The sequence below is a fragment of the Sorex araneus genome, chromosome 2 (assembly GCF_027595985.1).
Source record: "Sorex araneus isolate mSorAra2 chromosome 2, mSorAra2.pri, whole genome shotgun sequence".
In the NCBI taxonomy this organism is placed as follows: domain Eukaryota; kingdom Metazoa; phylum Chordata; class Mammalia; order Eulipotyphla; family Soricidae; genus Sorex; species Sorex araneus.
The window spans coordinates 356,157,222-356,180,038 of NC_073303.1; the positions used below are offsets into that span (position 1 = coordinate 356,157,222).

Consider the following 22,817-nt stretch of genomic DNA (forward strand, 5'->3'; position numbering starts at 1 on the left):
TGAAAGCAAAATTTTCAGATCCTTTTTTGGATCACACCCAGCGATGCTCAGGGATATTATTCCTGGCTCTGCTGGCGGTGCTCGGGGGACCATATGGGATGCCGGGGATCGAACCCAGGTCGGCCGCGTGCAAGGCAAACGCCCTCTCCGCTGTGCTATCACTCCAGCCCCACAAAATTTTCAGATCTTACTGATTCAGTCACAGAATTTTACCTCAGCCACAGGATGCTCAGTAGACGTAAAACAAGCGCATCTTCTCAGAAGCTGACCAAAGGTGTGAACAATTCATATTCTCAGCTTACTGAGGACATTTCTGGTGTACATACTATTTGTCTTGCTCTGTGTCCTCAAATATTGGGAAAATGTGCTTGGAAGGAGAGTCAGGGTAGATTACAAGGACACACTGCCACAGACACCATCTGGCATCAATGAACATAAGCCATCTCTATGTACTATCCTTCCTTCAACATATTCGGCATCCATCGACATTAAGGAACCCATGTCAGTTCATTAGGAACTGCCAGAAATGGAGTTCAAAGGCAGAATACCTGCTTGCATGCAGGGAGCCATGAGTTCAGTCCTGGACACTACCTCATACTGCTGATGGACATGAGGTCTGGGCTCTTCCAGTGGGATCTCAGTGCTAACAATCAACAATGAAGGGGAAGATAAAAACAAAAATTTGAGCTGGAGAGGTAGGATAGGACTTAAGGAGTTTTCTCTCTGCATGTGGCTGACCCTGGTTCTGTCCCTGGCACTGCATATGGTCTCCTGAGGAGGGTCAGGAGTGTTCCTGAGCATCAGTGGATGTGATCCAACACCAAAAATAAAATAAATACAGCCTTTGTGTGTAAATCTGGGCATGCCATATCTAAATACTCATTCCCTTGATTCTAAAAAACATTTTTTAATTATATTTTCTTTTTGTCATTTAGAAGTGTTTAATTGTCTGAAAGAAACAAAAAATAATACTAAAGCATCCCTCCAAAATAATACTAAAAAGACTGTTAATTTTCTATTCCACCATAAAAATAAATTTAATACCATGGGTAAGAGAAAACATATACTCTGACAATGGCAATCATGTCTGGAATAGTGAAGTCAGCAGTACAAAACGCTGATTTCTCCTGGTTTCAAAAAGTATATGAAAAAAGAATGCTGCAGGGGCTGGAGCGACAGCACAGAGGGTAGGGCATTTGCCTCGCATGTGGTCGACCCAGGTTTGATTCCCAGCATTCCATATGGTCCCCTGAGCACTGCCAGGAGTAATTACTGAGTGCATGAGCCAGAAGTAACCCCTGTGCATCACCAGGTGTGACCCAAAAAGCAAAAAAAATAAAGAATGCTGCAAAAGCACACGGATAGAATAATTCTATTTAATTTAAACAAAATATCTACAACAAACTTATGGGATGAAAATAACAATGGTTGCCACCATTCTGGGTGTGAAGGGGATTAGACACACGGAAGTTAAAAACATGAATTGAACATCTAAGACAGGTGAATTTTATGGTATGTAAATTATACCTCAATAAAGCTATTATAAAAATAAGTACACAAAAAGCACCGATTAGCACACTCAAGCTTGGGGGAACACCCTAATATCAAGGTTCCCAGATAAGAAGCAACAATTGCTATTTAAATACTCAAATCAGAACCATCATTTAAAACAAGTTAGCGACAACTTCTGCCAATGAATCTGAAGACAGTGCCCAAACTCTGGGAAAGAAAGAAGACAACCAGTGCTCACTGAGATACTGCCAAGTGTCTGACGCTGAAGCTAGTCTTCCATGATCTGAATAAGAACCTTTTGAGGTAAGTATTATTTAAGCCCATTTTACGGAATAAAAAAAGTGGGCCTGAACACATTAAATTAACTTAATCCAAGGGCTGGAGAGACAGTACAGGAGTTAAGGCACCAGCCTTCCATGTGTCTGACCCAAGTTAAATTCCTGGCACTGCAGATAAGCCCCCAATCCCAACCTGAGCACCAAGTCAGAAGCAAGCCCTGAGCACTTCTGCTATGTCCCCAACTTCCTTAAAAAATAAAAAAGGAAAATAAAAAGAAAACCAAGATTAGAGAGTAAGCGGTCAAAATCTGAACCCATACTTATTACATTTCCAGCCCCACACTTGATTTCAGCAGACTTTCTCCTATTGGTCTGTGATGCTTTACAGACAGGGGATTAAAAAAAAAAAAAAGACAAAAAAATCAAATATAAAATAAATACTTGGACACAGGAAGCTCTACGCTCTTCTCAAACATAAAACTATTTTCTTCATTAAATGTGCTCTCCCACAGATACGTTCTCTAGAAACTACTTCCACTGCACAAGGGTCAAATAGCCTTCTACAGTTGTCCAATTCTCAGAGACCATTACAAACCTCTCCCACTCCTAGTGTAATAGACAATAGGGAACTATAAATTAACAAACCCTTTGGTCGGGCTGCTTTGTGTTTCTGACATAAAGATGCATTTCCTTTTGGCAGGAGGCTCTTCCTCTTCATCAGAAGAACTTTCGATTGTTAGATCAATAACATCCACTTTCTTCTTACTTGCCTCACTGGCTACAGTAGTCACAGAACAAGGCTTACTGAGGACACTTGAGCCTGTATTAGAGAACAGAAGACAGGAAAGGTTTAACACAAACTATCACCCTAAGATTCTTAATTATGCAGTATATCAAGGAGAATACACACTCAGGAAAGCCATCAATTCTGTCCTACAGAGACCTGACTCCTGGTGGAACACGTTAAGTGCTGAGCCCTCTTCGGTGTGTTCTGAGGTACCATGATGGAGACATGCAGATCCTACAGTTTCCCCAGACAAGCAATCACTTCCTAGAAAGATCTTGCACCAGGGGGCTGCTCACCAGCCCTGGACAAGAATATACCGGTGTCACTGGTTATGTATCCCCAAGGGCTTGTCATAACCAGATACATACAACCCAGTCAGCTCAAGTCAAGAAAGTTTTAGTCCTTCACTAAACTAAAGGCCGAAATTGGTCCAAATAGGCCCTTCTCACTTAAGCTATCTAGACATTTAAAGTTCTTATCAATCACCTACTAATCACTGGTGACTTTTCTTCTCTCTACAATAGTCTTAAACACCAAATATTAACTAATCATTAACTCTCCTAAGAAAAGTTTATTATGCCTTCTAATCCATTTAGTAGAAAATGAACACTAATTTTATCACAGAAAATTACAACAGCCGCTAATCACTGAATCACAATTTCCTTCAAAGATGAAGAAAACCACCGTAGGTACAGTAACAATCACAGGAGAATATTTAGTATTGATATAAAGTCTTTATTTTTTTTTTTCTTATTCTGGTCTTTTACTATTCATTATATTGTCAGAATGTCAAATGTAATTAACACAAAACTCAAATGCAGTGAGTGGACTTTATCAAGTATTTTTTCAGAACGCAGAGAGGATAAATACCGGAAGTTGAAGGATGAGTAAACATCCTAAATAACCAAGGCAGTGGTCAAATTCCTTCCCACAGAGAAATGGACAGACCATGAACTGAACAGAACCTGAACTGTGATCATCCACCAGCTCCATCCATTAGTTCGTGATGTGGCCTCACTAATCACAATTCTAGTTGGGGTACTCCCAATACACCAACTCTAAAAGCAATTTTGAAGCACTGTCCATAGAAATGTCATTTATAACATTTCATTATACACACAACATATTATTAAAATTACTTAAGGTGACTGCTTTCATTGGCTGGAGCAATAGCACAGTGGATAGGGCATTTGCCTTGCACGCAGCCAACCTGGGTTCAATTCCTCTGCCCCTCTTGGAGGGCCCGGCAAGCTACCGAGAATATCCTTCCCACAAGGCAGAGCCTGACAAGCTACCCGTGGCGTATTTGACATGCCAAAAACAGTAACAACAAGTCTCACAATGGAGATGTTACTGGTGCCCGCTCGAGCAAATCGATGAGCAACAGGATGACAGTGAGTGACTGCTTTCACTATTTCATTAAAAAATATACCAAGAACAGGCTGATTAGAGGTCAGAGAGATATTCCAGCAGGCAGAGAGCTTGCTTTGCGCATGGCTGACTCAGGTTCGATCCCCAGCACCTCACACAGTTCTGAGTACCTCCTGAGTGCAGAGCCAGGAGTTAAGCCCTGAGCAGTCAGATGTGGCCCCAAAACAAAAGACAAAGAAAAGGCCAATTATAAAATGATAAAATTTTTATCACACTTCTTAAAAAAAAAAAACTAAAATCACGAGGGAAATTCTACCCTTAATATAATTATGAAATAAAGTTAGTAAACTGAGGTCTAAAGGGAATTAGTAGTCAAGGTCAGTGACACATTTCACAAGCCTCCCTGTTTTACTCTCTGCCATCATTCTGCACATACTTTCTATTTTTGTACATGGTTGGCTGGGCACTTTCATAGCTTCTTTCTTCGGTCTCATTGGACACCAAGAACCATCTTCTTGGAATTTGATCTCATCCACATCAGAACAGTCACTGAGAATTTCCATAAAAAGCCTGTGAGCCAAGTAAGAAAGTATATGAACATAACCAATGGCACAGTGAAATCAGTACACTTTAAGAAAGAAAAAAAAGCAATACTAATCATGAACAGCTTTGCGATGGTCTATCTCACAGTGATTCAATAATAAAGTTAAAAAAAAAAGCAATGCTTTTTGATTTTGTTTTGGTGTCTAAAATCCTTACATTTTAAAAACAACAAGAAGCCAGAGGGACAATACAGCAGGTAGAATAAGGCACCTGCCTTGCACCCAGCTGACACAGTTGGCCCCCGGTAAGTTTCCCAGAACTACCAGGAGTGATCCTGAACAGAGCCAGGAGTAAACCCTGTGCATGCTGGGGATGACAACCAGACCAAAATGTTCATATAGGTATCTACCAGAGGGCAGCACAAGGGAGCAAATACTGCAGAATGCTCCCAATGGCTGCTCCTGAATCCAGACCTAAGTTGTGCAGGCAATTCTTGGTCTGCTGTTCTGCAACTTCTTGGTTAAATCTGAAATTATTTCCAAAAATAACATTTTTGGTAACAAAAGACTGAAAAAGTAAAGTTTACAGTGAGGAAAGTAGAAGTTTTATTCAGTCTTCATTACCTCACAGCTCTCTACAGGATATACCTTTAAATTTTAAATTAAAAAAAAAAAATTTAAGGGGGCTGGAGCGGTAGCACAGCAGGTAGGGCGTTTGCCTTGCACGCGACTGACCCGGGTTCGATTCCCAGCATCCCACATGGTTCCCCAGCACCACCAGGAGTATTTCCTGAGTGTAGAGCCAGGAGTAAGGCCTGTGCATCGCTGGGTGTGACCCGAAAAGAAAAAAAAAAACTTTACTATGATACTTTTCACTAACTTTTCAATGAGAAGTCAACTACACACAGATCACTGTAAAAGCAGCATTTCTCAAACCAGGATCCATCTGACCCCCTCGAAGGTCCAGGACATCCTAAGGGAACCACAGGGAGAAAATGAAATAAATGGGGAGCCACAGCACAGGATCAGCAGGGGCTAAGAGGGTGCATGGTCAACTAGTGGGGCAGGAAGGCCATATGAAGGAAATAAAGTCTGAAGAGGCCACAGTCAGATGAAGGCTGAGAGAAACTAGTGTCAAATATGAACTCTTATTAAGTAAAAGGCATCATAACGACAGGACAGGATTTTGATGGTTTCAATATGCTCTTTCAGTTAACAGAGTACTTTAGGGGCCACAGGGGGTTAAGGTGCTTGTCTTGTTCTGTTAGGTTAAGGTGCTTGTCTTGTTCTGTTGGGAGACCTAGGCTGGCAGAACACGCAAAGCAGCCGACTCCTGGCATCCCAGGACAGTGGTATTTCCTGCCCATAACTACAGGATAGGAAATACGAAACTGCCAGGAGTGACTCCTGAGCACAGAGCCAGAAGCAAGCCCTGAGGTTGGCTTGTTACTCCACAAGAGGTGGTTCAAGCCCCCATCCCCAAAACAACAGTATTTTTTACTTTTTGGGTCACACTCGGTGATGCACAGGGGTCACTCCTGGCTCTGCACTCAGGAATTACCCCTGGCAGTTCTCAGGGGACCATATGGGATGCTGGGAATCGAACCCAGGTCAGCCACGTGCAAGGCAAACGTGCTACCCGCTGTGCTATCACTCCAGCCCCACAACTGTATTTTTTATAGAGCATTGTGTGCATGGGATAATTTATGGGGTTTTTCAAGAAGTTTTTTTTTTTAAAGATTACTTCACTTATTGATAATTAGCTCCAAACATTTTTTAATTCTGATATACGTGGTATGAGATTTTGACATACATGGAAAAAGTGTGGGCTCCACATAAAAAAAGTAACCCTGAATGTTAATCTCAGTCATGAATTTACCACTGGTGTAATGTGATTCTACCCTACTGCTTGCTCTACAGTTTTGCTTAATCCCTTCATGCTCTTTAAGAAGTTCTAAGTAAGCAATAATGTCATCACTAAGTGGGTGTTTCTTCTAGTGAAAGGAAACCCTCACACCTTTTTGCCCCCAATACAAATCTAATAACGATAAGCCACCAGCCAGATTAAATTTAAGATTTAGGAACCAGGAAGATGATTCACATGGCTGGAGTGTATGTGTTGCATGAAGAAGACCCAGGCTGGACCCGAGCACCTCATGATCCTCTGAGCACCACTGGCAGAAACCCCTGAGGAGTGAACCAGAAGCAGGCCAGAAGCACCACTAGGTGTGGCCCGAAAACCACCACTTGGAGTGGTCCCAAGACCAAATACATAAAAATGTTCAATATAAACATAAGGGTCAGTATAACAAAGCAGAAAGCAGAAAGCAGAAAACACACTAACATCTGGAATCAGTGCTAGAGTTGAGCCAGTACATGAGGCTGGATAGGACGGAGAAACAGCCAACTGCTATACTCACCCATCTAATATTAGACTTTCATAGGCAGCTTTTTTGTCACATACAGGACAAATCCAAGTCGGCTTCTTCTCATTCATTTGTAGATAAAGGGCAGCATCAAAACACTGCAGATGTGTACAAGTCACTGCACGGCATGGGATTGTCAACCTCATTTTTCCTAACTATAGGACAGGAAATACAACAGGGGAAATCATCTCAGATGGAGAACAAAGCTGCAAAGGTTGGCGAGCCAACAAGCAAATTAATTTTAAAATAACCCCACATTCAGTTATGTGACCGCATATCCACAGGTTAAGAAGATAGTCTAATGTATCTCTCCTAACAATCTAATAGTTTTTAAGTTAAAGGCCCAAATCAGTGCTCTCACAGTATCTGTAGCAGCAGATCCTTTATTATCGCCCACCATGTGGGGGCCATACCCAATTCTGTTGGGAGACCAAGGCTGGCAGAACAGGCAAAGCCTGCACTTCCAACACAGGAGCCATTTCCCTGACCCAGTAGGCACACTTGTGAAATACTTACTAGAATCTTGAGCTAAAATAAAAATCGCACTTCCTTTGCTTTCTCCCAATCACCCAGCTCCCTTGCAGGACAGACTGAAAATAACTGTTGTCTAGAAACTCTTATGTAAAATTCAAATATTTAGATCAGAAATATAATAATGCACATTCAGCACAAACCTCTCTTCAAAATTACCATCCTTGATCCCTCAGGGCAGAACCTGGACTGTGCTTACTACTCAACTCAGTTGACTCGAGTCATTTCATAAATGCATCGTAAAATATCATCCATTTTCCTTTACTGTAAACAACCATTTTAATGTTCTTATCTAATAAATTCATGGTGTCCCCTTCACCGTCCAAGTGCACCCCACCTATTTTTACCTGTTACACTTCCTCTCCCTGTGTCAGATGTGTATGTCTACAATCTCCTGGCCACACTCTTTTGTGTTCTCCAAATTATGCTAATATTGTCTTTTCTTCAAAGATTTTCACTATCTAACTTCTGCTACCTGTTAGTTTTGATCAAAACACTTATGATGGGTTTTATGTGTGTATGTATGTATGTATGAATGAATGATACAGTTAGCTTCCCAATTTTATGTTGTATTACCACAGTCTGACAGGTGGCCAGTCTTTAAGAAAATGATCTGAAAAAAATTAGATGGGGAAATAAGGAAGAAAAGCTCAAGAGAATCTCAGAAATCAGACCTGCCATCACTTGCAACCAGAGTAAGAAAACATGTAACCAACTTCAAACATGATCAGAAACTATTTAATTTATTACTTCATATCATCTAATTCAAAAGTTAATTTTCTTAAAATTGACAAATCTATTTATCCTCATTTTTAAAAAGCCAGAATCCTAAGCACTCACACATCATTTCACCAGTTTTCTTCTACTATTTCAGTTATTAGCATGGTCTTTGTGTCTTTGTTTTCAGTTGTATCAAAAGCCAAGCTGTGGGGGAATGTAAATAACTGGTTTCAAGACAATCAGAGGCAGAAAACAGCACCGCAAAACTATAGAACAAACTCCTGAGTTCAGTTTTATAAAAAGGACTTCCCTCCGAATAGAATGATTTGACATAAACTGTCTGGCTAGGATTGCAGGTCAGTGATGGAGCTCATGCTTAGCATATAGGAGCCCACGAATAACACACCAATCCGTTTCTAAAGATTCGTGAACTGAGCACCTTCTGAGTACAAAAGCCCCTGCCCACCCCTCCCCAGGACCTCTCTAGACTATCTCAGGGCATTAACACCCAACTTCATTCACTCTGGGTTTGATACGTTCATTCACTCTGGGTCTGATAACTTCATTCACTCTGGGTTTGATAACTCCGGATTTTAAATTTCTAAGCAATTCCAATTTCATGTTATTCTCTTTCTTCTCAATAAATTAAGTTTGGGGGCTGGAGCGATAGCACAGCGGGTAGGGCGTTTGCCTTGCACGCAGCCGACCCGGGTTCTAATCCCAGCATCCCATATGGTCCCCTGAGCACCGCCAGGGGTAATTCCTGAGTGAAGAGCCAGGAGTAACCCCTGTGCATCACCGGGTGTGACCCAAAAACCAAAAAAAATAAAAATAAAAAAAAAATTAAGTTTATTTAAGTTAATGATATTTTTAAAAGTTATAATTCAAAAATAACTGTAATCACATTCCAGGGAGATAAGAAAATGAACCTATAATCAGGTATGTATATCGTAGCCCAATCTGGAAACATGAAATACTATTAAGAAATTTAGACTGTCAGAAGAAACAAATTCTTATCCTTGTGTTTCTTATATGAATGGTGCTGTAAACTTGCCTTTATTTCAATCTTGGGCCCCTCATCTGAAAAATGGGAATATTCCTCCATACTGAGCTTGCTAAGGTATTTAAATAAGAAACACACAGTAAGAACTCAATAATTTCCTTGGTTTCTCTCTGTCATAAAGCTCCACAGAAAAATCTGGAAATTTCTGACAGTGGTGACTAATGAGCAAATTAGATTCCTCTCCTCTGGAACAGGTGAAACTACTGATATTAAAGAAGCCTCATGCACCATTTCTGGTCTCTCCCAGCTCTCCTTTGGTACTCTGGTAGCAATTATATGTGCTCAGTACAACCTGCTGCTTTTCATGTGAGTTCCTTTTCTCTCTCAAGCTAGACAATTAACTTCCTAACAATCCTTACCAAGTCTTCTGTTCCCCTCCACCCACCCCATAATTAGCTCAATGCCACCTACAGAGAAGCTGAGCTGCTAATTTATTTCCCATGGTCTATATTAAGGAGATACTAAATAAAAAATTACTATGCCAATTTAAAAGCATATTACAACCAGAGTAAGATATCTCAAACATTCTAATTTATTAAACCACGACCATCAATTTCCACTATTAGGTCCTAGTAATTTTATCAACCTTTTTTCAATATTATTTACTATTCTAAAGAATAAAAGGAATATCTTTCAATTGATCATTCTTAGTGGTGAAGTACCTATAGCACAAACTGTGGTAGATAATCCTCAACCTAAAGTTCCCTTTCCTCTGTTCCATTTTAGATTTTACCTTGCTTATATTTATAGTTTTATCAGGATGTTTTCAAATTGAGAACATAGTAACAGTTCGGAATTCTATTTTAATAGATCATTTATTCCACTTTGGCTTTTGGAGGAAAACTAGTAATAAAAAACCACAACACTCCAGAACATTTGGCTTTACTTACAGGGCACATCAGAGACACTCGAAGGCTAGTTGTAGCAATTTCACTATCAGGGTCTGCAGTAAGCTTTTCTTTAACTATAAAAAAATTATAATATTAAAAAATTAATCCTTACATATGAAATTATAAAAACATCACCTTTTAAGGTAAAAATGTTTTCTTCTTCTGACAATTGAAAAACTGCTATGAATATGGTAATGTGCGTAACTTTATTCACACAGATACATTTTCAAGTTCTTGTGTATATATATAAGCTGATTAATGAGAGCAAGAGAGATTCCTTGGCTCTCAGTTCTAAGCAGAAGGTGAGCACTATACCTACTACTTGAAATGAGAAGTGGTATGAACAAAGTATCATTCCAAGAGCCCCACTTGGATCCCCACTTTAACCAACAGCTTACTTATTTCCCTGACAGTCCATTCACTGGTATGGAAGGAAGCCATTTAGGAAAATAAGTCTTGTTCAATAAAACTTCATACTAAGTTGATGTATTTACAATTTGGATTAGATTCTATTATTATACAGTACAAAAGGCAACTATGGAAAAGCCCAAAACATTACAGAAGGTAAATACTAATTGGTATCAGTATTTCTTTTGCAAAAAAGAGCTTCTTCTGCATTAAAAACTACCATCAAACTGTTATTTAGCTAATTAAGTTTTCATGAAAAGTCTAAAGATCATACTAACTGGAATCATAACTGATCCTCTTGGCAGTTGTTTCTAATAGAAGGGTTTCTTAAACTTCAAGGTTCCATTCTTAATAATTTTTTAGGGTCAGATATCTCAATGGACTGGAGCACATGCTTTACATGTAGGAGGCCCAGGTCCAATCCCAGTACTGGTCCCCCAAGCACTGCAAGGAGATGCCTGAGCACTGCCAAATATGGCCCCAAAAGAAAAAGAAAAAAAAAAAGAAATTATTTTTTTATAACTTAGAACAGTTTTTTTTTAACCACGGTGAATTACAGAATTATGAAGTTACTCATTAATAAGTTTCGGGCATACAATATTCCAATATTAAAAGAGTATTTTTTAGCTCTGAACTTATCTGGGGGGTCTCTGTAATAGTCTCCAAATTGCTCCTACACTGATACAATGTATGAGGTTTTTTTAATCCCACTACAATATCCTTTATGTGTCACCTTACAAATATTACTTACTTAGTGCTCTTGAATGATCAGGGTTTCTAATACCCTTCATTTTTAATCTTTGTAGTAACATGGCTGATGTGAGCTGTCGTACAAGATATACAGACATGGAATAGTTCTATAAAGAAAGAAAACCTGTATTAAAGACGTTAACAATCTATATACATAAAATACTTAAAATCTCAATCACATAAAGTCATTTCTCAATCATTTTACTTTTAAAAAACATCCATGTAAAAGATAGCAACTTTACATGTTTTTCAAAATGTTCATTTAATTCAGCAAAACTGGCATCTAAGGGTCTATCATGAAATAAATGGGAGTGTACAATTCTCCAATCCCACATCTAGCCAGAATTGTTCTTTTAGGTAATGAGGTTTTCATAACATTTTCACTAAAAAAATAGGTTCCAGAGCCAGATAGACAGTACAATGGGAAAAGTGCTTGCCTTGCTGCACCGACCCAGCATTCCTGGCACCACATATGGTCCCGAGCATAGGCAGAGACAGGAATAAGCGTTGAGCACCACTGGGTGTGGCCCTCACACAAAAACAAAGTAAAAATAGTTTCTACAGCGCTATTAAGTGCCAGTAATCTTAATATTTCAAAATCTCTTTAATATTTCAAAATCAATATACCAAAGTTCTAATCCCAACGGGATAATAGTCTTTACCTTTCCAATTTCTGATGCCCAAGAAATGGAAATCTGGTTTGGCACAGCTGAAGATAACCTAACTAAAGACGTGATATTCAAAGGGCGTCCAGGGCGCTTCTGTTCAATCCCATTTTTGGGGGGTGGTGCGTAGCCCTATTGATGCAAAGAAAGAAACTTAATTTAAAACTCTGTAGGAAATGTAACATTTCTCCCATTCTACAGAATCTTGCTTAATTTCAATTATATTATTTTCATTTTATACTGGAAATCACAGTCCTCATCCCAAGATCATGAATTCAATGACTTTTAAAAAGCCATTAATATTTTCAGAAAGTAAAAAAAAAAAAAAAATAAACAAAACCCAAGTGTTTCCAGACTGGAATCAAGATACTGAATTAAAGCCCAGAAATGTGACTCAGTGGCAGGGGACAAGCCTCACATGAGACAGGCTTCAATATGATCCCAGGCAGCACCCCACATGGGCAAGTGCACGGTCCTGTGATGGCCAGTGCAAGTATGCAAGCACCACAGTCACGGCCCCAAGGACTGCAGTCTCTGAGCCATCCCCAGACACAGAAGATACAGATTGAAGGAAAACAGAGAAAAGATACAGACAGCTTGCCAGATTGGCTATGAATCCTCTTTCCTTTTTATAAAAATTCTGACTTGACAAATCCTGTGCTCAAGAGCTCCCAAGAGCACATACATCCAACACTGGAGGGGCTGGAGAGATAGCACAGCGGGTAGGGCATTTGTCTTGCACACGGCCGACCCAGGTTCGATTCCCAGCATCCCATATGGTCCCCTGAGCATGACCAGGGGGTAATTCCTGAATACAGAGCCAGGTGTGACCCAAAAGGCAAAAAAAAAAAAAAAAAAAAAAAAAAAAAACATCCAACACTGGAGGTGGGAGTAAGGAAAAACAAACTTGAGGGGGGTTTCAGAGGAATTCCTAACATTCTGTGAGTGAACAAAATGCTCTCCACTACCTTTACTTTGTAGAACAAGCAAGTCTTTAATACCAGATCAAATAATCAGGTAAGAATAATCAGTATTTGGGGCCAGGGATGTGTCTCAAGTGGTAAACTACATGCCTTGCATGTGTGATGTACAAGTCCTAGGTTGAATTTCTGGTCCCTTGACCAAATATAAAGAAATATCAATGGGGCCAGAGCGGGTAGGGCACATAAGGTCTCCAAAGCTGACCAGAAATGATCCCTGAGCCAGGAGTAAACACTGAAACCAACAACAACAACAACAACAAAAACACACACCAACCATCAAAGATGATTCAGTTGTTTGTTTTTTCTTTTTTCTGATCAGACAGTACAGGGGTCAAAGTGCTTGTCTTGCATACAGCAATTCTGGTCCAAAACCTAGCATCAATGGCCCCTGAAAACCACCCAGAGAACCTCGGTGTCAGGAATAGCTTCCAAGCACTGCCACAGGGTGTAGCCCAAACTCTCCCCTCATTCCCCCCAGTCTCATTTTCTTTTTTGGGCCACAGTCAACAGAGCCTAGGGACTAACACAGGCTTGGTCCTTAGGGGTTAGGCCTGCTGGTGTTTTGGGATGAAACCCAGGCCTCCTGTGTGTGCTGGACCCATTGAGTTTCCTCTCTCCAGTCCCCAGAATATTTCAACTGACATTAAATTAGCTTGATAACAGTGATAATACTACTTATGTTTTTTTCTTTGTTCTAAAGTAATCAAATGTGCTTTAAATAGCAAATGTACACATTTCTGATTCATAGTTAACCAATCAAGTACCCCAGAAAGTTCAGTTTATGTATTTTATAACTAAAATATTTAAAACATACTTTTGAAAAAGTAAATTTTCCTAGCTGTTCAAACAACATACCACATTCCACTAAACATAAGATGTCAATGATACACTTTAATTAAACACTACTAAGAATAAATAAATACTGGGGGTGAAGTGACAGCACAGCAGGTAGGGCGTTTGCCTTGCATGCGGCTGACCTGGGTTCAATTCCCAGCATCCCCATATGGTCCCCTGAGCACCGCCAGGAGTAATTCCTGGGTGCAGAGCCAGGAGTAACACCTGTGCATTGCTGGGGTGACCCCCCCCCAAAAAATAAGAAATAAATATTAATGATACTACATATTACATCACTATATGTATAAAGCAACATAAATAAATCAATTAATAGATTCCTCCTGGATATACAGTTTTCCAAATAACTTCTCTACCATAAAATGTATGTTTTCTACATATTCTTTATATACCACCAAGAATGCTGGAAAGTGTTTCTTAAATTCTGTTCTACTCCATTAACAGCCCAAATTTCCCTGCAAGTCAATGATACCCTTAACCACATGTGCTAACACCAACACAGTGACACATTCTGGATCTTTGGAGATTCTAACCATAGATTCTCAGACGATCTGTTGACTGAAAGCCTGAGGAGTACAGCTGACCAGCTACTCTGTGGGACTAAAATCAAGGCCACTGTACAAGGACAAGTAATGGCCTGACACACAACTGTCTCAGAATCAGCACAATACCACACTGACATATTGCACATATTGTGACGTATTGCACAACAAGCAGATGTCCTGCACTGTCCAAGTGGCAGGACAGCTTTGATTCAGTGCAAATTCACAGACAGGTTACAACTATCCACTTGCAACAAATTTTTAAACATCAGTAGGACCAGTTCCAGAGAGGAAAGAGCTATTTTCTAAAAACCTTCACGGGAAGATTGGGACTGGAGAGAGAACAGAGGCTCACTCAACATCTGAAATCTCTCCTTTCATGCCCAGGTGGATGACAATGTAGGAACCCAGTCCACAAAGAGTCAGAGAGTGGTGGGGTGGTGCCACAAACCAGGCTCTGCTCAGGTAGGTCTCCTGGTCTATCAGTTGTGCCTGAGCCCAATGTGGCTCTTAACCAGAAAGTCACATCTCTGAGCAAACGGTTGGCCATGTATCCAAGTGCATGCCAAGTATCTTCTCCATCTGTGCCTCAAACATCACCTTGGTGCCAGCTCTGCTGTAATGGCAGTCTGACATACTAGCGGGCTTGCTCTCCTCACAGCCCTCAGTTAAATCAGCCTCCACCCGGGAGTGGAAGGGACAAGAGGCCACGCTCCACTATTTTCTGAGGATGGCTCTGCTGGCCTGGTCACCGCTGCACTATTTAAGTAGCTCACTCCAAACCTCAACGAAGAAACAAACACAGTCTGATTCAACAGCTGCTATTTTAAGATAAAATTTACAGATGGCAAGAGCCCAGAGCTACCAGGCCAGGGATGGTAGCCACTGTTTACATCCCAGATGCTGAAACTATGAACTGCTCCACTGTCTGAAGCCCAACACCAGAACATCCACCCCTGGGGAACCCCCAAGGCCCATGCTTAGAATCCTTGATCTCCATTCACAGATGTTCTAATCAGTTTCTACCTTCCTCAATCTCATCCATGGCTGTGGCCCAGTTAATCCAGACAACTTCAGTGTGCTGCCCTGCTCTTGGTACTGGATGCCTGACACAGTCCTGAGTGGCAAAGTTTTCCTGATTCCTGACACAGGCATTTCTGGCTCATGTCTGCCAGCTCCCCCAGATCTGGAATCATGAATCCTTCCAGTCCAAAATAGTACCTAATCTCGAGTGAGTCTAATCATTGTTTCTAGGTCTTGCTGGTTATTTATACTAAATTTACATGCAACCCTGGTGAGTAAAAAGCAACTTACGGGCAAAGGAAACAGCTTCCCATTAACTTTTATACACAGACTATTAGGATAATTATCCTCCTGTGGGCAACTTGTTTCTGCCAGGCAAAGTCTGCATTAAAGAAAAAAAGGGGATTATTCTAGTGGACCCAAACATCCTTATGTATTATCATATTTAAGAGTATTAACACATAGTTTGAAAGTATTAAAATAATAGAAAAATTTTCGCTCACCTCAGCTGAACTTGTACTGTATAGTCTCTCCTACCACCTGGCAAAAAATCCCTGTTGGAAAGAAAAATAAATCAGGTTAATAAAGCAAAATAAAAATTCAGATATATTATCACCAGGGAAAACGTTCATATTTTTATTTGTATTCCTTAAAACATGAACATTATCAATAGCACAAGCCTTATTCCAAACACTGTTGGGATAATGAGCTCTATGCATATGATGTATAATCATACATTTATGGCAATTTTTAGGTACTTTTAAGTCACAAAAATTTCCATGAAGCGAAGTTTCTATTTTAATGGGCAAAAGTTCTGGTTAATCTGGAGCACCCTAAATGCTAAGATTTTAATTTACTATAGGTTCTTAACATAGGCTGAGCATATAAAGACCAGATATTCCATTTATTTATTTACTTATTTACTTATTGAATCACTGTGAGATTCATTTAGTACTAACTGTTCATGATTGGATTTCAGTAATACAATGTTCTGACACCCATCCCTCCACCAGTGTAATTTCCACTGACCAGATATTCTTACTGGTCCGAAGTGTAGGCTAATTAAAGTAGTTCTTACAGCTATAAAAGCTACAAAACTAATGAAGCCAAACATCCTTATGTAAAGAGCTGATATCTAGAGTCTTCGTATCTCTATACTACAGAAAGTGCAATCACTAATCCAATTAAGAACACAAATATGAAAACCTACTGGAGTCCTATATAAAATAGTATTCACACTAAACTTTCCAAACAAAGTGAGTCCACCTGCAGCAACACAGCTATGGCTAGAAAATGTATTAGAAATGCAAACACTCAGGTTTCAACCTGGACCTACAGAATTAGGAACTGCCTTTTAACAAGTGACATGCATGCCTGTAAGTTTAGTTAGTACTGTCACTAGTTATTATCATCCATCTCACTCGTCCTCAGAGCATAGTAGATGATGGCACTTTCTTGCTTTGCCCTCATCTGCTCAACCAGGTGGTCTTTTCACTGTTTCCAATTCTTTAGTATCACTGAAAAGCAGTAAAACAAAGTCATAACCAACTTGAGCACAGAAGTCACAGGTGGGTGACTCCAGGCAAATTAACCTTTTTGGGCCTCCGTTTCTCCATCAAGTAAAGAGAAATAATGACTGCAATCCTGGGGTTCTGTAACCACTGAACATGCTAGCAGCGACACAGGTGCCAGAATGTAAACAATGCTCAACATCCATAGGCAGATGGCTGCCACTACTGTCAGTGCAGCTCGATTGCCCTTGCTGGCAGGAGCGCCACCACCTTCAGTCTCCATACAAAATGCTCTAAGAGCTACCAACATTCATTTCTTTTATGCAATGAAGTAAAGAAACATTTTACACAGTATTTGCTTTCAAGATAAAAGAGACAAGACAGGCTGGGGCAACAGTACAATGGGTACGGCATTTGACTTGCACGAGGCAGGCCTGGGTTAATTCCTCAGCATCCTATGCCAGGAGTAACCCTTGAGCATTGCTGGGTGTCACCCAAAGGGCCAAAAAAAAAAAAAAAAAAAGACCCAATAAAACCCAAACCCCAACATATGTAGATAGGTACAATTACAAAATGCAGCATTATTAAAACTGAAGGCTACAAAGAAAGGAAATTTAATTGTCCTTAAAGTTCACAGCCATGACCACCCTCTGTCCAATCAAGTGAGCAAACAGGGCTCGTGCAGTGAGTTGTCCATTTCCACTAAGAGATCCGCAGTTTCCAGAGGAACAGGGGCTATGCTAGCGCAGCAAATCTCAACTCAACAACAGGGTCACTAGCACGCCAAGACACAGAGTAGAGTCCTGGGAAGTTGAAGAAAAAGAGAAATGGCAAAAGGAGGAACCAAGAAAGACAAATAGGCACATATTACAAAGAGTTTCAAACACCTAAGGGTTTATACAACATTCTGGGGAGTGGGAGGATTCATATAACCTGAGAAATAAATAGTGTAATAAATATCCCAGTACTATCACATTTTTCTGCCACAGATATTAAATTGTATATTATTTAAGAATTCATTTTTAATAAACTGAAAAATAAAAAAAGTGCTAGTTTAAAAGACCAAGACAAACACAATTTTGAGATTTTGCCAAACTTAATTTTTTAGCTTTTTAACTTACGGTACTGGGTCGATGTCAGGAAACTCAGGGCTAAGCATTCATTTATTAATAAGTAAATATGGATGTTCGTGTATAATTTAAAAGTGGACTAGAGAGCAATAGCGTAGCGGGTAGGACGTTTGCCTTGTACACAGCCGACCCGGGTTCGATTCCTCCGTCCCTCTCGGGGAGCCTGGCAAGCTACCGAGCATAGCCCATCAGCACGGCAGAGCCTGGAAAGCTACCCGTGGCGTATTTGATATGCCAAAAACAGTAACAAGTCTCACAATGGAGACGTTACTGGTCTTGCTTGAGCAAATTGATGAGCAACGGGATGACAGTGATACAGTGATAGTGAACTTAAAAGTACAATATACACGATAATTCAGTGAGAATGAAAATAAGAAATATCAAACACCATATTAAATTTCTTCCAAAATATTTAAGTGAAAAATTTCTATAAGCTTAAATATTGTCAAAAGTGTCTGAGATTCATGGTAACAAATGTATTAAAGCAGTGCATTTGGTTCATAATAAATTTTAGTTGAACCAATTTTCTTAAAATTTATTTTAATGTAGTCAAAAGCCATAATTGTCGATTCAGTTCTAGAGTTGAAATTGGTTAGAAAACAAAGTTTCAATGTTAAAATCAATAAGTTTAAAAAATGAATTAAAAAAAAGAAATAAAAAGTGTAAGAGTTGCACAAATATTATGAAAAACAACTAAGCATCAGCTGACACTCATTTCAACCTGTCACAGTTCTAAGAACTTTATTACATGCCCATCTCACTCATCCATCAAGTTATAGCAGAGGCACTGACCATAGGCCAGGCCTTGAGAACATAAAAATGAGTGAGAGAGTTGCTTTCATCAGCAAACTCACAGGTCCAAGCAGTGAGAGAAATATAACTTTGACAAACCAAAGGAAATGGGAAAAAGTACCTGGGAAGAGGTTAGGATGCGGATGGGCCCTTAGACTAGGATGCAGAGCAAGGAGGGAAAGGGCAAACAGCGCAGTACACACCTACTTGGGAACTGAGGCCAGCAGTGCAGAGTGAGAGAAGATGCAGTGATTTTTTTCTAAATGAGTAAAGCAAGCTGTTTACCAGAATTTCCTAGGGACTAGAAGATGGACTTCAAGAGAAAGATGTTGCTAAAGTGCTCTAAGAACCAGAAAAACCCTGAATAGATTTTAGAATACAGCAGTCAGCAGAGTTAGAATGAGAAAATTATTACCAAGGTACAGATGGAAAGATGAGGTTTGAAAGAGGCGAGAGTCCAGGTTTCAGAAAGTGTAACCACACAGATGGGGCCGCCACTGGCCAGAAGAGAGAGCAAGTTGTAGCATTCAAACCTCTTCCCACAACCAAAGCGAGGTAGGGATTATTGTTCACCCTTTCATGCCTGGACAAATAGGATTTAATAGGCTTTAGTAGCTTACCCAGGGGCAGGCAGACCTATGCAGTTCAGCCCAGAATTCACATTCCAGTTGGTATTACACTAAAGACCGTACTGGCTCCCTCAAAGACAGAGCTGCTTCAGGTTTTAAATCTTGAAAGAGCCATAAAAGAAGAATCAATGGAGTGTAGTAATTTGACAGGATGTGGTAAATGAAGTGTGGGAAAAAACAAAGAGGCCTCTGTCCAGGCAGGCAGAGCCGTGCCACTAACAACACAAGCAAGAGAAGGAAGCACGCTAGCCACAATCTCATTGCAACCACCATATTTCTCAACTTTGCCTGACACTGCCTGCACCACAGATACTAGTAAATAAATCTATGCCGAATAAATGAAAGCAAAAGACGATTACTGGGAGGTCCAGTACTGGATATACTGTGTTCAATGTGACTGTGGATGATCAAAGTGGCAGTGCTGGCCATGCGAAGAGGAAATGACAGGCAATTCTACAACTACTAGTATAAAACTACCAAGGCAAATTCATAGAATCACATAGTAAGAAGAGAATCAGACTGATTCTTGACAAGGCAGGACCGCCAGTGAAAGGGTACTGAGACCAACAGGGTGGAACCCAAGTACCCATCTACATAAGGTAAAAATAAAGGGAACAAAGTCAGCTGGACTGAAAGTACTCAAACCTCTCATTTAGCACTTACTACCATGAAGGCCAAAGGAAAGAGCAGTCACAAACAGTGGTTCTAAATTTGGTGCACAAAGAAATTAAAACTGTTGTTTGGCACAGGAGCAACAGTACACCAGGCAGGCACAGAGTCTTACCAGGTTTGATTCCCATCACCTTTCCTCCAGCCCCACTAAGAGTGATCCAGACTGTCGAGGCAGGAGTGAGCCCTGAATGCTGCTGGGTGTGGCCAAAAAGACGTAAGCAGAGCACTTGTTCAACTCCAGTATCATATATGATCCCTGGAGGCCAACCAAGAGCAATTCCTGAGCACAGAGCAAGGAGTAAGTACCTAGGAACCACCAGGTGTTCAAAACCAAAGTAAACCGAAACAAAATAAAAACTACAATTTGGGTCACGTCCTCAGAGATTCTACCTAAACTGGCATGAAAAAACACTGGATATTTAGATACTTAGACTAAGCTCTCTGATTTTCTTATGCAGCAGAGTTTGAATAGCATGAACAGTTATTAAACTGTACAAGAAGTGCAGGTATCAGAAATTAGAACAGATAATAATTGAAATCTAACGATGACAAAACATGAAATAATGCTAACTGACCAACATTCTAAAAAATACCTGACCAGCACTCTTCCCAAAAAATGTGTCAGTATGAAAGACCAGAAAAAAAATAGGAAACTTGTCCATCTAAAAGCCTAAATGTAATAACTGTGATTGAAGATAGCTACTGTTAAATTTCTTGGTTTTGGATTATTGAGCTATATTTTACCAGATGTGAATGAAAGGATACAGCTACTATTTTTTTTTTTTAATGAATAACTGAGATAGTTACAGACTTACAAACCTTCGTGTGTTTCAGTTCACACCCACGGCTACTATTTTACAACTTTTCTATTAAAAACTTTTCCAGAAATTGCTGTTTTGGGTGTTTTCTTGTGGGGGTGGGTGGGGCAGCTGTATTTGTTTGGTTTAGTTTTGGGGTCATACTAGGTAGTGCTCAGAGTTTACTCCTGGCTCTGTGCTCAAGAATCATTCCTGGCAAGGATAAGGGGGCAAGCCATATGTGGTGGCAAGACAGCCGCATGCAAGGCCAAGTGAATTCTCTTCCAGATCCCGCTGTAATTAAAATGTTTAATTGAAAACAATCACTCCTCCCAGGTAATGTGGAACTTTGTGACCTTGGACTCTGGGCTCAATGGGACCAGGATCCTCTGCCTGCTTTCCCCAGTCTCCTATGACCCAGGGGTCACGCTCTTAAGCCACCTCCTGCTGACACCAGATAACCTCATCACTGACTACTGTCCAGATCACAGGGCTGCTTCTCCTGAAAGGGAGCATAACACGAGGCCCCCATAACCATGCCACAGGACCCCATGCCAGGCTGTTTCACACAGGGCTCCCCAGAGGGGTGGGGGCAGGTGAGAGTCCTCCCCGCCCCAGAGCCAAAAACCTCCAAAACCCAACCACTGCCACTCTCAAGGCCACTCCCTACATGCAGGGCCGAGCCTCATATATGAGTAAACATATTCATGGACCACATCATAAAATACTCCCTACCCATTCTCCATAATTACCACACCACATTTGATGGGGTTCAGATAGTAGGTAACAAATCATAGAGGGAAATACATATATGCATATATACATATTTTCAGATATATATGCCAAAGCTCACATCGCCCAAACTTTAACAACATGTTAGTGATATCCTATAAAATGTCTTAATAACTCCTACCAAAATAGAAAAATCTTCACACTGTTTCCTATATGAACACTTTTTTGTATGCATGTTCAGCAGTTCTTCATAACAGAAATACGAAATATATTGTTTCAGTTGTGTTTTGGGGTTTGGGATGGAAACATCCCAAATTTGGTGGTGGAAAAGTGTAATGGTGGTGGGATTGGTGTTTGGATATTGAATATAATCAAACATTGTGAACTAATAAAATTAAAAAAAAAAAAAAGTAATGTGGAGTTCATGCCCAAATCAATTAGCTTAATCAATGGCTATGCTCCTACAAGAAAGAAAGAAAGAAAGAAAGGAAGAAAGAAAGAAAGAAAGGAAGAAAGAAAGAAAGAAAGAAAGAAAGAAAGAAAGAAAGAAAGAAAGAAAGAAAGAAAGAAAGAAAGAAAGAAAGAAAGAAAGAAAGAAAGAAAGGAAGGAAAAGAAAAGAAAAGAAAACAATCATTCCTGGGGCTGGGGAGATAGCATGGGCATTTGGGCACATGGCCTATATTTTCCTCATTCCAGTTCAATCCCCAGCATCATTCACATCCCCAAACATTACTGGGCAGAGGCCCAGAGGCCCTCAGTACCACCACAGTAGACCTGGGTTGTTCCCCACAATACAGGGTGAAAGCAGCATCACGTCCTCTCGGTCCCAAACACTCACTCAACTGCTATACATCACTGGGAGTGACTCTAGGCTCTCTGAGTACTTGAGAGGCACACCAAAAATCAAAAGTGATTTGGTCCAATACGAAGTTCCTCCCTGTCTAAGTTTCTTCTACTTTTCAATAGAACTTTCTATTTCTAAAAATAATAAATAATAATCAAAACTAATATTCAACTTACTAGTAACTTGGATTCTGACTAATTCATTTATGGCTCAAACTTCAAAGCTGTTACCAAAAAATGAATATTTCTCCCAACTCCAACCCCAGCTCCCAAATTCCCCTCCCCAAAGGCAATTAGCCAAATTTTTCAAAAAATTTTTAACCTCTAACACACATTTATAAGGGAACACATTATTTAGAACTCCAAG

The 22,817-nt window shown here is 40.1% G+C and overlaps 1 protein-coding gene across 11 annotated transcripts in view; it reads right to left on the reverse strand.

Moving 5' to 3' along the window:
* PIAS2 (protein inhibitor of activated STAT 2) overlaps nucleotides 1-22,817 on the reverse strand; it is a 72,334-nt gene that overhangs the window by 20,283 nt on the left and 29,234 nt on the right. For all 11 annotated transcript variants that reach the window (XM_055125954.1, XM_055125955.1, XM_055125957.1 and 8 more), the window contains 8 exons: nucleotides 15,847-15,897; nucleotides 15,635-15,725; nucleotides 11,941-12,075; nucleotides 11,280-11,385; nucleotides 10,121-10,194; nucleotides 6,911-7,071; nucleotides 4,385-4,518; nucleotides 2,436-2,610 (listed from right to left, as the gene is read on the reverse strand). In XM_055125954.1, coding sequence (XP_054981929.1) covers nucleotides 2,436-2,610; nucleotides 4,385-4,518; nucleotides 6,911-7,071; nucleotides 10,121-10,194; nucleotides 11,280-11,385; nucleotides 11,941-12,075; nucleotides 15,635-15,725; nucleotides 15,847-15,897 — 927 coding nt within the window. The remainder of the gene's footprint in view (nucleotides 1-2,435; nucleotides 2,611-4,384; nucleotides 4,519-6,910; nucleotides 7,072-10,120; nucleotides 10,195-11,279; nucleotides 11,386-11,940; nucleotides 12,076-15,634; nucleotides 15,726-15,846; nucleotides 15,898-22,817) is intronic.